The 14,363-nt window shown below is 40.4% G+C and overlaps 1 protein-coding gene across 1 annotated transcript; it reads right to left on the bottom strand.

The window, feature by feature from the left end:
- Window positions 1–12,098: 12,098 nt before the first annotated feature.
- On the bottom strand, window positions 12,099–14,357 carry LOC107010535 (dihydroceramide fatty acyl 2-hydroxylase FAH1-like). Its single transcript, XM_015209821.2, has 4 exons — window positions 14,248–14,357; window positions 13,959–14,018; window positions 13,494–13,889; window positions 12,099–12,640 (listed from the first exon to the last, which is right to left on the bottom strand). Exons 2-4 carry the CDS (start codon window positions 14,007–14,009, stop codon window positions 12,377–12,379), a joined length of 711 nt encoding a protein of 236 aa, XP_015065307.1. The 5' UTR covers window positions 14,010–14,018; window positions 14,248–14,357; the 3' UTR covers window positions 12,099–12,376.
- Between the last annotated feature and the right edge of the window lie 6 nt (window positions 14,358–14,363).

Here is a 14,363-nt window from a genome sequence, read left to right as displayed (position 1 = left end):
GAATGAAAAATTTAGAAGAGTAATGATTTCTAATGGCTACTCAATAAATGGTGGTGATATTTGTATATTTAGAAAATATCAAGAAAAATTTGGTGTTATAATATGTCTTTATGTAGATGATATGTTGATCATTGGAACTGATATTGAAAGAGTCAAAGAAACAAAATTTTTTCTAGCTTCTCAATTTGAAATGAAAGATCTTGGAGAAGCTGATGTAATTCTAGGTATTAAAATTTTAAGATCAGCGAATGTCTTGACTCTTACTCAATCAAGTTATATTGAGAAAGTTCTAAAGAGGTTTGGTCACTTTGATGACAAACCTTCTCCTACACCATTTGATCCTAGCATCAAACTAATGCGGAACTCTAGTGATGTTCTCGACCAGCTGACATATTCCAGATTGTTGGGAGTCTTATGTATGCCATGCATTGTACCAGGCCGGATATTGGTTACGCAGTAGGAACTTTGAGCAAGTTTATTAGTAATCCCAGAGTTGAACATTGGAATGCCTTGATTCGTGTTTTAAGATACATGAAGGGTGCAATTAATGTTGGCCTGCATTATTCTACATTTCCCATTGTTCTTGAAGGCTATAGTGATGCTACTTGGAATTCTGATCCGAATGACTCTAAATCTATTACTGCTTGGATTTTCACTTTGGCTGGAGCAGCGATCTCTTGGAAATCAAAGAAGTAGACATGCATTACTCATTCAACCATGGAGTCAGAATTTATAGCTATGTCTTGTGCTGGAGAAGAAGATGATTGGTTGCGATCAATGCTGATAGGTATTCCTTTAGGGAGTAAGCCAATACCACCTTTAAATATCTATTGTGATAATCAAGCTGCTATATTTCGGGCTTCAAGTGACTGCTGTAATGGCAAGTCGAGACAAGTTCGTCTCAAACATAATCATGTCAGGAGATTATTGGAGGAAGGCGTGATATCGCTTCAATATGTGAAGTCCAGATTTAATTTAGCAGATCCTTTGTCTAAAGGGTTAGGCAAAGAGTTAGTGGTGGAAACTTGTAATGGGATGGGAATAAAGCATGTTGTAAATTAATTGTACTTTATGGTAACCCTACCTAATGATGTAATCTTGGGTTCAAAAGGAAAAACAAGTAAAGTTACAATTGTGAAGCACATCAATAAAATTCTCATTTTCAAAATAAAATGAAATAAGTAGATGTGCATGATTGAGATTCCTTTCTCTTCATAAATTTATAAGACCGATCTAGGTTGGAGTTATTCTCTTAATAAGTCTATAAATCGATTTCGATTGGAGTGTGTAGGAATACTCTTGATAGATTTACCGATACTTTGTGTAAAGGAGGATGAGATTAATTTCTCTTAATGAAGTTCATAGACTATTTGGTCGGAGTATGCAAATTTACTCTTGATGAATTCACCGCACTAAGTGCGAAGTGGAGGCCGCTTCAATAAGATTTTAACAGGAAAATCTTAAAGCACTTGGCTAAACAGAATTCAGGACAGATGACCGTAAGGTGTCAAAAGATTTCGATTTTCACCGGAACATAGTGATATGCGTGGAGTATTTTTCTAAATTCATTCAATGAAGCACTTAGTTCAAGATTTGTTCACTAAGTACTCAATGATTTAGAAAACCTTCACTAGCTAATAGTTCAAGTCCAAAAGACACCATTATTGATGCATGTTGCTAGATTAATGTCTCAAAATATTTTTTTGGATTTTCAAAGATAAAAATTTCTTAAATCAAGTGGGGGATTGTAAGAGTTAGTGTTTCAATTAATTTTGAAACAAATTCATCCGTTTTGAAATAACCAATACATGAATGTAAGTTGTAACATTCATTTATTTTAATTCTATGTTATAAACATTGGCAAGAAGTTTTTTTTAATTCTACATTATGGGTTTTTGAAAGATAAGTTTTTTGTTTCCAATTCATGAACCTAATAAATTCTATTAAATAAATAAAAAAATTCTTGCAAAACTTTTTATCCTATAAATTGAGTTTCTTTTGGTTGAAAAAGATAACCATTCAAACAAAAGTACTTTCCCTTGAAAACACTTGTGAGACATTAATCAAAAGATGAAATCACCAATTCAAGAATAGAAGAGCAACATTCTTGAATGTTATCGGTTTTGTGGCTTAGTTGAATCCCGAAGATAGAGTTGTTATTTATTCTTCCGATTGCTCATGGGAGAGACTCCAACTATCTTCAAGAAACGTATTAACGTGCCTCTAAGCCAAGCAAATTTTATTTTGTATTCCTTGTAATTTTATCATTCTTGTTCATTTTTTCTAACAAGTACTCCTACTTATTCTTTGTCTTCTTCTCCTTCTCAAGACAGTAGTCCATATACTTCTCCACAGCCAAGTCCAACAACACCATGAAATCGAATGGTAACCAGGTGTCAAAATAATTTTTTCAAACCCAAAGTGGTTTTTAATTACCTTGCAACCTCAACAGTGAAACACCTTTCGCTTACCCCAAATACCTTCAGTCAAGCATCCAAATATCCTGAATAGCAGGCAACAATGGCAGAAGAACACATGGCCTTACTTAAAATAAAACTTGGTCATTGGTTCCATCTACTCCCTCTCAAAACGTAGTTGGATGTAAATGGGTGTTTCGTGTCAAACACAAAATTGACGGATCCATAGAGTGTTATAAAGCAATATTAGTGGAAAAAGGATTTTATCAACGTCCTGGAATTGATTTTCATTCCACCTTCAGTCCAGTTATTAAAACCACAACCATTCGCCTCATCTTATCCCTAGTCGTGTCTCTTAAATGGCCATTACGTCAACTTGATGTAAACAATGCCTTTTTACAAGGTACTCTTCATGATATTGTTTTCATGCAACAACAACCTGGCTTTGTGGATTCCCAGTTTCCAAATAATTTGTGTAAAGTACACAAATCTATCTATGGACTTCGCCAAGCACCGCGAGTATGGTATATTGAAATCAAAGAGTTTCTTTTATCTTGTGGCTTTGCTCGTTCCAAATCTGATGATTCTTTATTTATCAAGTGGTCTCATGATTCTCTCATTATTATTATGATCTATGTTGATGACATTGTTGCTACAGGTTCTAACAACTCCCATGTCCAGGAAACAATTAAGCTGTTGGGAGACAGATTTTTGATTAAGGACCTTAGTCCTTTACATTAATTTCTAGGTGTTGAAGTTATACAGCATGCCAATGGATTGACTCTCACACAGAGTAGCTTCATTGAGGACATACTCAGCAAGTTCAATATGTTGGATGCAAACAGTGAGAGCACTCCTCTATCCACAAGTGATGTTTTATCCTTGGATGATGGTTCCACTCCAACAGACGCTACAATTTATAGGCAGGTCGTTGGCTCATTGCAATACCTCAGCTTTACAAGTCCTGATATATGTTTTGCAGTAAACAAGATCGCGCAATTCCAACAATCTCCATCAGCTAAGCATTGGCAAGCAACAAAGAGGCTTCTTCGTTATTTGAAGGGGAAGATAACCTATGGACTTCACTTCAAACATGTCAACTCTTCTCAGTTACTGGCCTACTCAAACGCAAAGTTGGGGTGGTATTCCCGACACTAGACACTCCACTTCTGCTTATGTTATTTTTCATGGAAAGAATCTCATTAGTTGGTGCTCCAACAAGCAACGCATTGTTGCCAGATCTTCCACAGAGGCAGAATACAGGGCTGTAGCAAGTGTTGTGGCTGAGTTGAACTGGATAACCAACCTTCTGCAAGAACTCTGCCTTGTCCTCCTAAGGTTCTTTGCAATAACATTGGTGTCACTTACCTGTGTCGCAATCCAATTTTTCACAGTCGAAAGAAACATGTCGCAATCGACTTTCATTTTGTCCGTGACCAAGTGGAAAGTAGACGAACTTCAGTTCATCACATTGCAACTGGATCTCAACTAGCAGATACATTAACTAAAGCACTTTCCAAAAGGTCCTTTGTTAACTTTGTTAGCAACATTGGTCTCAAGAAAATTGAGCCAATGTTGAGGGGGCATGATAAGGATAAGGATGTAGAGTCCTAGTACGTTAGGATGTTTAAGTTATACGTAGTTATATCCTTTTCTTTTTAGGTCTCTTATGTCCAGCAAACTCCTTTCTCATCTATACTTGTATATGTATAAATATCACACATTGTATCAATAGTACGTAAGCTTTCATAATCATATTCAACTCCTCTACTAAGCAGTTGTGTCTTACTTCAAGGGTATATCTAGCCAAGATCCAGTTTATGTTGACTACTATGAGTTGGACATTATTGCTTTCATCATCACAGAGTAGTTTAACTCCATAGTGACTGTACTACTCGAGAAGGAAATAATTAGAGATGTGGTCTTCTCGATGGACCCAGATAGCTCTTCAGGTTCGGATTTTCGGTTAAATTTTATCAAACCTATTGAGACCTGAATCTTTCTTGACCTTCAAAGCTTTCTTTTGTGGTGCAGAACTTCCTAAATGGCTGATCACTCACAATTGTCTTGTTCTCCTCCCCAAAGTTTCACATCCCCAACATTTAATGACATAAATGCAATTTCATTAGCAAGATTTTTGTCAAAGTCCTAAACTACTTCAGATTGTCCTAATTAATGCCGAGCCTAGTGTACCGCCCCGCAAGGCGGTACATTCAAAACCGACAATTTTAATAACGCAGCAGCATCTCATCACAAAATCGGAGGGTCAAAAGCCTTGCCAAACTCCCTCCCAACTGATGGAGGTACCTTGCAAGAAAGGAGGAACTTGCCATGCTCACCAGGCCAGCCAAGAGCTTGAAGACAAAAATCTGTGCAGTAAGTCTGCCATGTGGCAGTAAAGCAGGAAAGACAAATCTTCCTATTTTTCAGCCTTGGAAAATCTGCCACATGTAGCCTTTTCTTTGAGAGTTGGTGCCAAACGTTTTTAGCTTACTTAGAAGCATTGTATATTGTTGTTAGACAGAAGATCACATAGAATACTTTGCATACTTTGTATCTCTTACTTTGTATTTCCCTCTTGTACAAAAACTTGGAAGAGTATTGGAAAATTGGCTTGTTGGCCTCCCAAAGACTTGGCTTCCTTTCTTGCTTTTTTTGTTGTTTGTGGCTGTGTTGTGGGCTGTCTTGCTTAACGTTCCTTTTGTGTTTGGTTGGACTGAGTTTGGAAGAGCCGTGCAAGCCTTTTTTACTATCCCACGAGGTGGAAAATTTGACCCCGTGACAAGTGGTATCAGAGCAACGGTTACAGCATGACGTCGAAGTCACAGCGGAATGAAGAGGCTGTCCAAGACAAGGAGCCAGAAGTTCGGAAGGAACCTTCCAAGAAACGTGACAAGAGCAAGGTAAGAGAACCTTCTTGTAACCATTCTCTTGTTGGTAGAGCTGCTGGTGAAGAAGAAGAAGGTGCGGACAACAACCCACTCGATGAGAGAATCGTCGGAGTTGAGGTGGGGTTGTCGGCCTTGAATAGAAGGATTGTTGTGGTTGAAAACAACTTAAGTTCCCTCGAGTCCGTAGCCATTGAAGGGCTGGACAAGGTGAAGAACAACCTTGTTGAGCTTGAGGATGTTCAAAAAGAGGGTCTGTCCACCCTTGAACTCAAGCTCAACGAGGCCATCTCTTACCTTCAAAGAGAGTTGGAGGCGTTAAGACGGCAGGTTGATGAGGCTGCCGAGACGGGGTTGCTCCTCCCGTTACTGTCCGTGAAACCCGTATTGAGGCTCCTAAACCCAAGCAATTTCGTGGGGAAAGGAGTGCGCAAGACGTGGAGAACTTCTTATGGCAGATGGATGCTTATTTTGAGCATGTAGACATGCACAATGAAGCTGCCAAGTTCAGAACAACAGTAATGTATTTGACGGATACCGCCATGCTGTGGTGGCGACGGAAGAAGGCAGACATGGAGAGGGGAGTTTGTCGTATTGACGATTGGGAGCAGTTCAAAGTTGAACTCAAACGTCAGTTCTACCCTCAAAATGTCGTTCACGAAGCTCGTCGGAGGTTGCGGGAGTTGAAGCAGACCTCCTCCATTCGGGACTATGTTAAGGAATTTACGAAGTTAACACTTCAAATTCCAAGCCTGACGAGTGAGGACTTACTGTTTTATTTTCTAGATGGCCTTCAAAACTGGGCCAAGCAAGAGCTTCAAAGACGTCAGGTCAGCGATGTGGATGAGGCGATAGTGGTGGCGGAATCGCTCAACGATTTCCGAGCAGAAGCGGCAAAGGGGAGGAATAACCGGAGCAAAACTATTCCTCCCAAGGTTGACAACAACAGGGCCAGAAGCAGACTGAATCCCAACAGAGGCAGCGACACGAGAAGCAACACTCGTGATCAACCTTCCAATTTTCGGATGAATTATGAGGACCGCAAGAGGGGTGCTCCTCAGCGGGAAGGTTGTTACATTTGTGGGGAAACGACGCATGCAGCTCGTTATTGTCCGTCATTGAGAAAGCTGAGCGCTATGGTGGCTGCCGAAAAGCAGCAAGAAAAGGCTGCAACGCAAACCAGAAGTTCTGCCGGGGAGCAACGTGGGCAGAGTAGCGGGTCAGACAAAGGCAAGAACGTGGCTGTTGGCATGTTCAATCACATGGCATTGATCAACCATATTTCTATTGCTGCTTTGGCTGCCAAACCGGCTAGTGTCAAGCCGAGGGAGTCACTGTTCGTCGATGCCAAGTTAAATGGCAAAGATGTGCAGATCATGGTGGACACCGGGGCAACACACAATTTTGTGACTGAGCAGAAGGCCAAGGAGCTTGGCCTAAGTTATGTTGCCAGCAATACCAAATTGAAGACAGTCAACGCCACTCCTACTACCGTCCATGGCTTTGCGCCTAAAGTTCCAATTGATTTAGGAGACTGGACGGGGCAGACTGATTTCACAATCGCCCCTATGGATGTGTTTGATGTAATCTTAGGGCTGGATTTTTGGTATGAAGTCAACGCATTTATCTCCCCGCGTCACAATCAGCTGCACATCAGCGACACCGGAGGTTCTTGCGTGGTACCCCTTATTCCGGTACCACAAAATGGGATGCAGCTATCAGCAATGCAGCTTATTAAGGGTTTCAAGAGAGGCGAACCAACCTTTCTTGCTACCCTTGTTGGAGGTGCGGAAGCTGTACAGAGGCAGTTCAATTGCCGCATTGCATCGAGAAGGTCCTTAGCAGCAACAAGGACGTGATGCCAGAAGAGCTTCCCCAACGGTTGCCACCCCGAAGGGAAGTTGTTCACCAGATTGAGTTGGTTCCAGGGGCAAAGCCGCCTGCCATGACGCCTTATCGCATGGCGCCCCCGGAACTAGAAGAACTAAGGAAGCAGCTCAAGGAGTTGCTGGATGCTGGACACATCACGCCGTCCAAAGCGCCGTTTGGTGCGCCTGTTTTGTTCCAGAAGAAGAAGGACGGGACACTTCGTTTATGCATTGACTACCGGGCCCTCAACAAGGTTACGGTGAAGAACAAGTACCCCGTCCCCTTAATTGCTGATTTGTTCGACAGATTGGGACAGGCAAAGGTGTTTACCAAGATGAACTTGAGAAAGGGTTATCACCAAGTTCGGATTGCCGAAGGTGATGAACAAAAGACTGCTTTTGTAACGCGCTATGGTGCATTCGATTGGCTGGTAATGCCATTTTGGTTGACGAACGCACCGGCGACATTCTGCACACTGATGAACAAACTGTTCCACTCCTACTTGGATCAGTTTGTTGTTATTTATTTGGATGATATTGTTGTCTACAGCAACAGCATGGAGGACCATGTAGAGCACTTGTGCAAAGTGTTCATAGTCTTGCGCGACAACGAACTGTACGTGAAGCGAGAGAAATGCAACTTCGCCCAACCGACTGTCCAATTCCTTGGGCATTCAATCAGCCACGGTGAGATCAGAATGGACAGCAACAAGGTGGATGCTATCAAAAATTGGGAGGCTCCAACGAAGGTACCAGAATTGAGGTCCTTCCTTGGCCTTGCCAATTACTATCGTCGCTTCATTTTCAACTACTCAGCAATTGCAGCTCCTCTCACGGATTTGCTGAAGAAGGATCGTGATTGGAATTGGTCGGAGGCTTGCCAAGCTGCCTTCGAGAGGCTGAAGGCTGCTGTGACGGAAGAGCCTGTGTTGGCCTTGCCAGACTTCTCTAAGGCATTCGAAGTCCACACTGATGCATCAGACTTTGCCATCGGTGGCGTCCTAATGCAAGAGGGCCACCCGATAGCCTTTGAGAGCAGAAAGTTGAACGAAGCGGAGCAGCGGTATTCGTCTCACGAGAAGGAGATGACAGTTGTGGTTCACTGCCTTAGAACGTGGCGCCATTACTTGCTGGGAGCTCACTTTGTCGTCAAGACAGACAACGTCGCGGCGACATATTTCCAATCCCAAAAGAAGCTGTCCGCCAAGCAAGCCCGATGGCAAGACTTCTTAGCAGAATTCAACTTCACTCTGGAGTACAAACCGGGGAAAGCGAATGTGGTTGCCGACACACTTAGCCGCAAGACTTCTTTGGCTGCCATTGTGAGCTCGAGTTGCAGCTCACTTGTTGAAGACATAAAGGAGGGATTGCAGCATGATCCCATAGCCAAACAACTCTTCGCCTTGGCCCAGCAAGGCCAGACGAAGAAGTTTTGGGAGGAAGGTGGCCTGCTTTACACAACGGGCAGGCGTGTGTACGTCCCGAAGTGGGCTAACCTTCGGCGTACATTGATTAAGGAGGGCCATGATTCTGCTTGGGCTGGTCACCCGGGGCAGAAGAGAACGCTAGCATTGATAGAGGCTTCCTACTATTGGCCTCGGATGCAGGACGACGTCGAGACATATGTGCGAACTTGCCTCATTTGTCAGCAAGACAAGGTTGAGACAAAGTTGCCGGGAGGATTGCTGGAGCCGATGCCCATTGCCAAAAAGCCTTGGGACAGCGTCACCATGGACTTCATCACTTGCTTGCCGAACTCGGAGGGGTTTGGGACGATAATGGTCGTGGTGGATCGCTTCTCCAAATATGCTACATTCACTGCCACGACGGCCAACTGCAAGGCCAAAGAGGCTGCCCGGATCTTTTTACGTGATGTCGTTAAATATTGGGGCATCCCCAAGCATATCATCAGCGATAGGGATCCTCGGTTTACTGGCTCATTCTGGAGGGAATTATTCAGCTTATTGGGGTCGGAGTTGCACTTCTCGACCAGCTTTCACCCCCAAACAGACGGGCAGACGGAGAGGATCAACGCACTGTTGGAGTGCTACTTGCGGCACAATGTTAGTGCCAATCAGAAGGATTGGGCAAGGCTGCTGGATACTGCCCAATTCTCATACAACTTGCAGCGAAGTGAGGCGACGGGAAGGAGTCCCTTTGAGTTAGCGACGGGGCAGCAGCCAAATATGCCCCAATCCTTGCCCGTCGATGCCGGTTTCAAAAGTCCGGGTGCTTATCAGATGGCGAAAGCCTGGGAGGAACAAGTCGACCTTGCACGGTCGTATCTTGACAAAGCAGCCCGGAAGATGAAGAAGTTTGCTGATCGCAAGCGACGTCCGGTGGATTATCAGATTGGGGATCGAGTTATAATGAAACTCAACCCAAGGCAATTCAAGTCGTTGCGAAGTGTGAATCAGAATTTGATTCGCAAATATGAGGGGCCATTCGAGATTACTGCCAAGGCTGGCAAGATTTCGTATCGGGTTGACATGCCTCATCACTTGAAGATTCACCCCGTCTTCCACGCAAGCCAATTGAAACCTTATTTCGAAGACAAGGAAGACAAAGAGCGGGGTCAGTCCGAGAGGGCCAGAATCTTCATCACGCGGCCTACTGTGGACAAACAAATTGAGGCTATCATCGATCACTAGCTTGTTCGTGGAAAAGGCTGGAACAATTCTAGTTCACAGTTCCTAGTTCACTGGAAAGCAACAGCACCGGAGGAGGCGACTTGGGAAAAATACGAGGACTTGTGGCAGTTTCGTGACAAAGTCCATCAGTACTTGCAGTTGTGTGGCGTCGGGGTCGTCGCCAATTCAGGCGGGGGAGCGTGTACTGCCCCGCAAGGTGGTACATTAAAAACCGACAATTTTAATAACGCAGCAGCATCTCATCACAAAATCGGAGGGTCAAAAGCCTTGCCAAACTCCCTCCCAACTGATGGAGGTACCTTGCAAGAAAGGAGGAACTTGCCATGCTCACCAAGCCAGCCAAGAGCTTGAAGACAAAAATCTGTGCAGCAAGTCTGCCATGTGGCAGTAAAGCAGGAAAGACAAATCTGCCTATTTTTCAGCCTTGGAAAATCGGCCACATGTAGCCTTTTCTTTGAGAGTTGGTGCCAAACGTTTTTAGCTTACTTAGAAGCATTGTATATTGTTGTTAGACAGAAGATCACATAGCATACTTTGCATACTTTGTATCTCTTACTTTGTATTTCCCTCTTTTACAAAAACTTGGAAGAGTATTGGAAAATTGGCTTGTTGGCCTCCCAAAGACTTGACTTCCTTTCTTGCTTTCTTTATTGTTTGTGGTTGTGTTGTGGTCTGTCTTGCTTAACGTTCCTTTTGTGTTTGGTTGGACTGAGTTTGGAAGAGCCGTGCAAGCCTTCTTTACTGTCCCACGAGGTGGAAAATTTGACCCCGTGATACTAGCCTCGTATTAAATAAATATCCATCATTGAGAACATTTTATTGGCCCAAGAGGTTGCGAGTGACATTGATAGTTCAAATACTAATGCAAATGTTATCCTCAAATTTAATATGGTATGATAGAGTCTCTAGGTCATACTTGTGTATCTTTATGAGGAAAATGGGATTTTGTCAAGTCTGGACCGACTTAATTCATAGACATATTTTCTGGTACTCCATCATCTTGGTTGTTATTTTTCGAAGAACCAACTTGTCTTCAAAGTTTTGATGATTTAATAAACTTTCGACTTATAGAAAGATACTTGTCCAAAAGTTGCAGCCGTTGTGGTCTGTGCACATTTTTTGGCAGAACATCAAACTCTCATCCAACGGTAGTTCTTCAAGGATTTGTGTTTCATCTTATATTAGTTTTTTCTTTTACAAAAAAAATTGGACTCTTGAATTCTAAAAATTCACAAAGATAATAGGCCATTTCTGGTAAGAACAACAACCGACCTGATAGAATTATCTTCGTTCTTAGTTGTGATCTAGGCTTATTGTTATGTGCTTATCTTTTGTAGATCTATTGCTGAGTTATAAAGGAACTAAAATCTTGTGAGACAAGTCGTGATTTTCTCTTTCCTTGAGTAAGGGGGTTTCCACGTAAAACACAACTGTTACTTCCGTTGTTTACTTTATATATTGTATTTCTGTCAAGCGATCTAGTCCAATGACCATTAGTGGACAAATATATAATATCATTGGTCAATGTCACTATACAAGAATCGAAAAGAGGCTTAAGACATGGAGACCCTCTATCACCCTCTTTTTTTTTTAATTTTTAGTGCTGAGTTCCTCTCTCAAAAATTGCCTAAAGTGTGTGATAACAATGTGGTCACTTCTTTTTGTACGAAACACTAATTAACCATTTAGATTTAATTAACCATTTAGATTTTGCAGACGATATAATTTTTTAATTTAGTGGTTGAAGGAATTTGATCAAACTTGATCTTGGAAGCTTTAGGTGAATATAAATAAATCTATTTGGGGCCGGTTTGTTAACAAGAAGAAGAAGTTGGATCCATAATCTTTATCACATGGAAGATTGAGGTCTCCCTGTAGTTAATTTGACAAATGGAGTAGTCAGGGATCAAGCACTGTATAAATATTTTTCGTACGAAGAAAAATCCTTCTAGCTAGCTGAGGTGTTATATCAATGGATTTGTGATACTGATCATTTATGAATATCAAGCTCTATCCTGAATAGAGCCATCTGTACATTAATTAGGTATATATAGTTGAATTTGTGACATGTTTTAAGACTTGTAGAAAAGCTCTTGTTCAAATCACATTTTCTAATTTTGATGGATCCACTTTTCAATTTTGTTAAGCACGGTTCCAATCCCAACTATAGTGAACAACTCCTTTTAACATCATGAAAGACACTACATAATTAAACTACTAGTGGGCTACCTTTTGATTCTTGTGGAAACAAACATGAATTTTTCGTATGCATGATTGAAGTAACAATATTTTAATTGAGAAAAAAAGAGGAAGCATTCAAAATAAGATGATATACTAATTTACAATGTGAACCACTTTAAGTGTCACTCACCCTAATGGATTTTTGATCACCAGAAATTAAGATTTCCTAAAGACTTAAAAACCAAAGGTAAAGAGAAACTATAGATGGAATGAACAAAAAAGAAAATAGAGATCCAAACATATATACTTGTCATATGCATATTTTTACATTATTTTTTTTTAAGTTTCCCCTTTTGATGTATGAAGAAATATTACTTAATTTTATTGGTAGGTTTAGGAGGTAGTGTCCCAAAGATGATGTCCCAAAATTTTGAAGTGATTCCATATCCCTTATCTTGAAGTTTGAAATGATGATCCATATGATACCTCTTGAGTGAATGTGAAATTCCTTTGAATGGTTTGCCATGATGTAAGTAGTAATGTGTGCAATCATAGATGATGTAACCCAACAAACCTCCTCCAAGAAAGGCAGGGGCATATGTGAAAGGTACTAACAATTTAATTACACTCCATAGCTGCATGCATATTTAAGACATGCATGATGAGTATTTATATATTTATTTATACTTTTAAAACAACAAGAGAGAAGATTTAAAACATCCTTAAACTCTGGACAAATTATTAGTTTAATTCTCAAACTATTGACAACTTTTAACACAATACTCTTTTACTTGACTAACTAAAATGAAATACACCCTTAAATTCTCGCCAAATTTAGGGGTGTTTTCAATACTTCTTTCGGTTTTTTATTAAGAGTCTCATACTCTTACAAGAGTTTAATACCGTGTTGCTATGTCATGTGGAAATTAGGAGTGTATTAAGTTTAGTTAGTCAAGTAGAGACGTGTTTTAAGATTGTCAATATTTCAGTAATAAAATTAATAATTGGCTATCAAGTTCAGGGTGTTTTCAATACTTCTCTCATAAAACAATATATAGGGTGAGCTCACTACATTAAAAAGGCATAGTACATAAACATGACCATTAACTTGGTTTCGACAAATATCCCCTTTAACTTTGACTGTGCTTAAGTTAACACTTAAACTTTTATAAAATTGAACAAGTAGACACATGTGTTCTACATGACATAATGCACATAGGACACAAAAATGCTATGTAGGGTGTCATGTAGGACGAATAAGCCGATTTGTTCAATTTTATACATGTTTAAGTGCCTACCTGTGCACACTCAAAGTTAAAGTTCATAGTTGTCAGTTGAAGCCAAGTTAAGAGTCATGTTTATGTATTATGGCACCACTACAAAATGATCTTTAGCGAACTAGAGTAAGCCTAATATATTTCTTAGAATCAATTAACACTCATTGTTAGTTATAAATGCTAAAAGTTATTTTTGTTATAGGTTACTTACTGGGAGTAGGAGAATGGCAGTTGCAGCAGGGGGAAAGACAAGTCTTAGTCCATCCATAGGGTGCTTGTGGTGACAACCATGAATAAGATAATGAAGTGTATTTGCCCAATATCCACTAGGCTTCATGTGAAATACAAAACGATGTAAAGTGTACTCCAAAAATGTCCATAAAAATATGCCACCAAGTAATGTCAAAAATAGTTCACTAATACCACCACCTCTTTTTAATGATATCCAAACCAACCAACCTACTATTGGTAACCACACTGATGGAATTGCCCACCAAACCGTTCGAGTCAAAAACTCTAAAATATCATTTTCAAAAAATCTTGGACTTCCTTTGCTAATAATTGGCTGATGAACCCACTCCTCATATGAATCTCCAAGATGGCCCACCTAATTCATTCAAAAACGTCTTTCAGAAAAGTACGTCACATAAAATAGAGAATAGTAATAATATCTGACCTGGAAAACGAGTGGCTTGTTTAAATCCACTATGAATCCCTGTGCCACCATCTTGGCACCCTGGACCATGACAAATAGATTATGTTAAATACAAACAAATTCAAAACAACTAAAAACAAATTATTATCATTGTTCATAAAAGTTATTAAAGATTTATCAACAAATCTTGGACCCAATTTCGAAAGTAGAATAAAACAAATAAATTTGTTTTGACATAAAAAGAAAAAGTAGAATAAAATCCTTCAAATTGCAGAGAACTAAAAAGAAAGAGAATTAAAAGAAGAACAACCTAATGATAGTGTTGTTTGATCTCTGAATATTACTTTGGAGAAAATTTCTTATGGGAAAGACAAAAAAATCAAGATAAAATATGAAGGAAAAAGAAGGGGTAAAAATATAGTTAGA

The sequence above is a fragment of the Solanum pennellii genome, chromosome 2 (assembly GCF_001406875.1).
Source record: "Solanum pennellii chromosome 2, SPENNV200".
Classification (NCBI taxonomy): Eukaryota; Viridiplantae; Streptophyta; class Magnoliopsida; order Solanales; family Solanaceae; genus Solanum; species Solanum pennellii.
The sequence above is the reverse complement of the archived record's forward strand: the minus strand, read 5'-3'. Positions and strand labels throughout refer to the sequence as shown.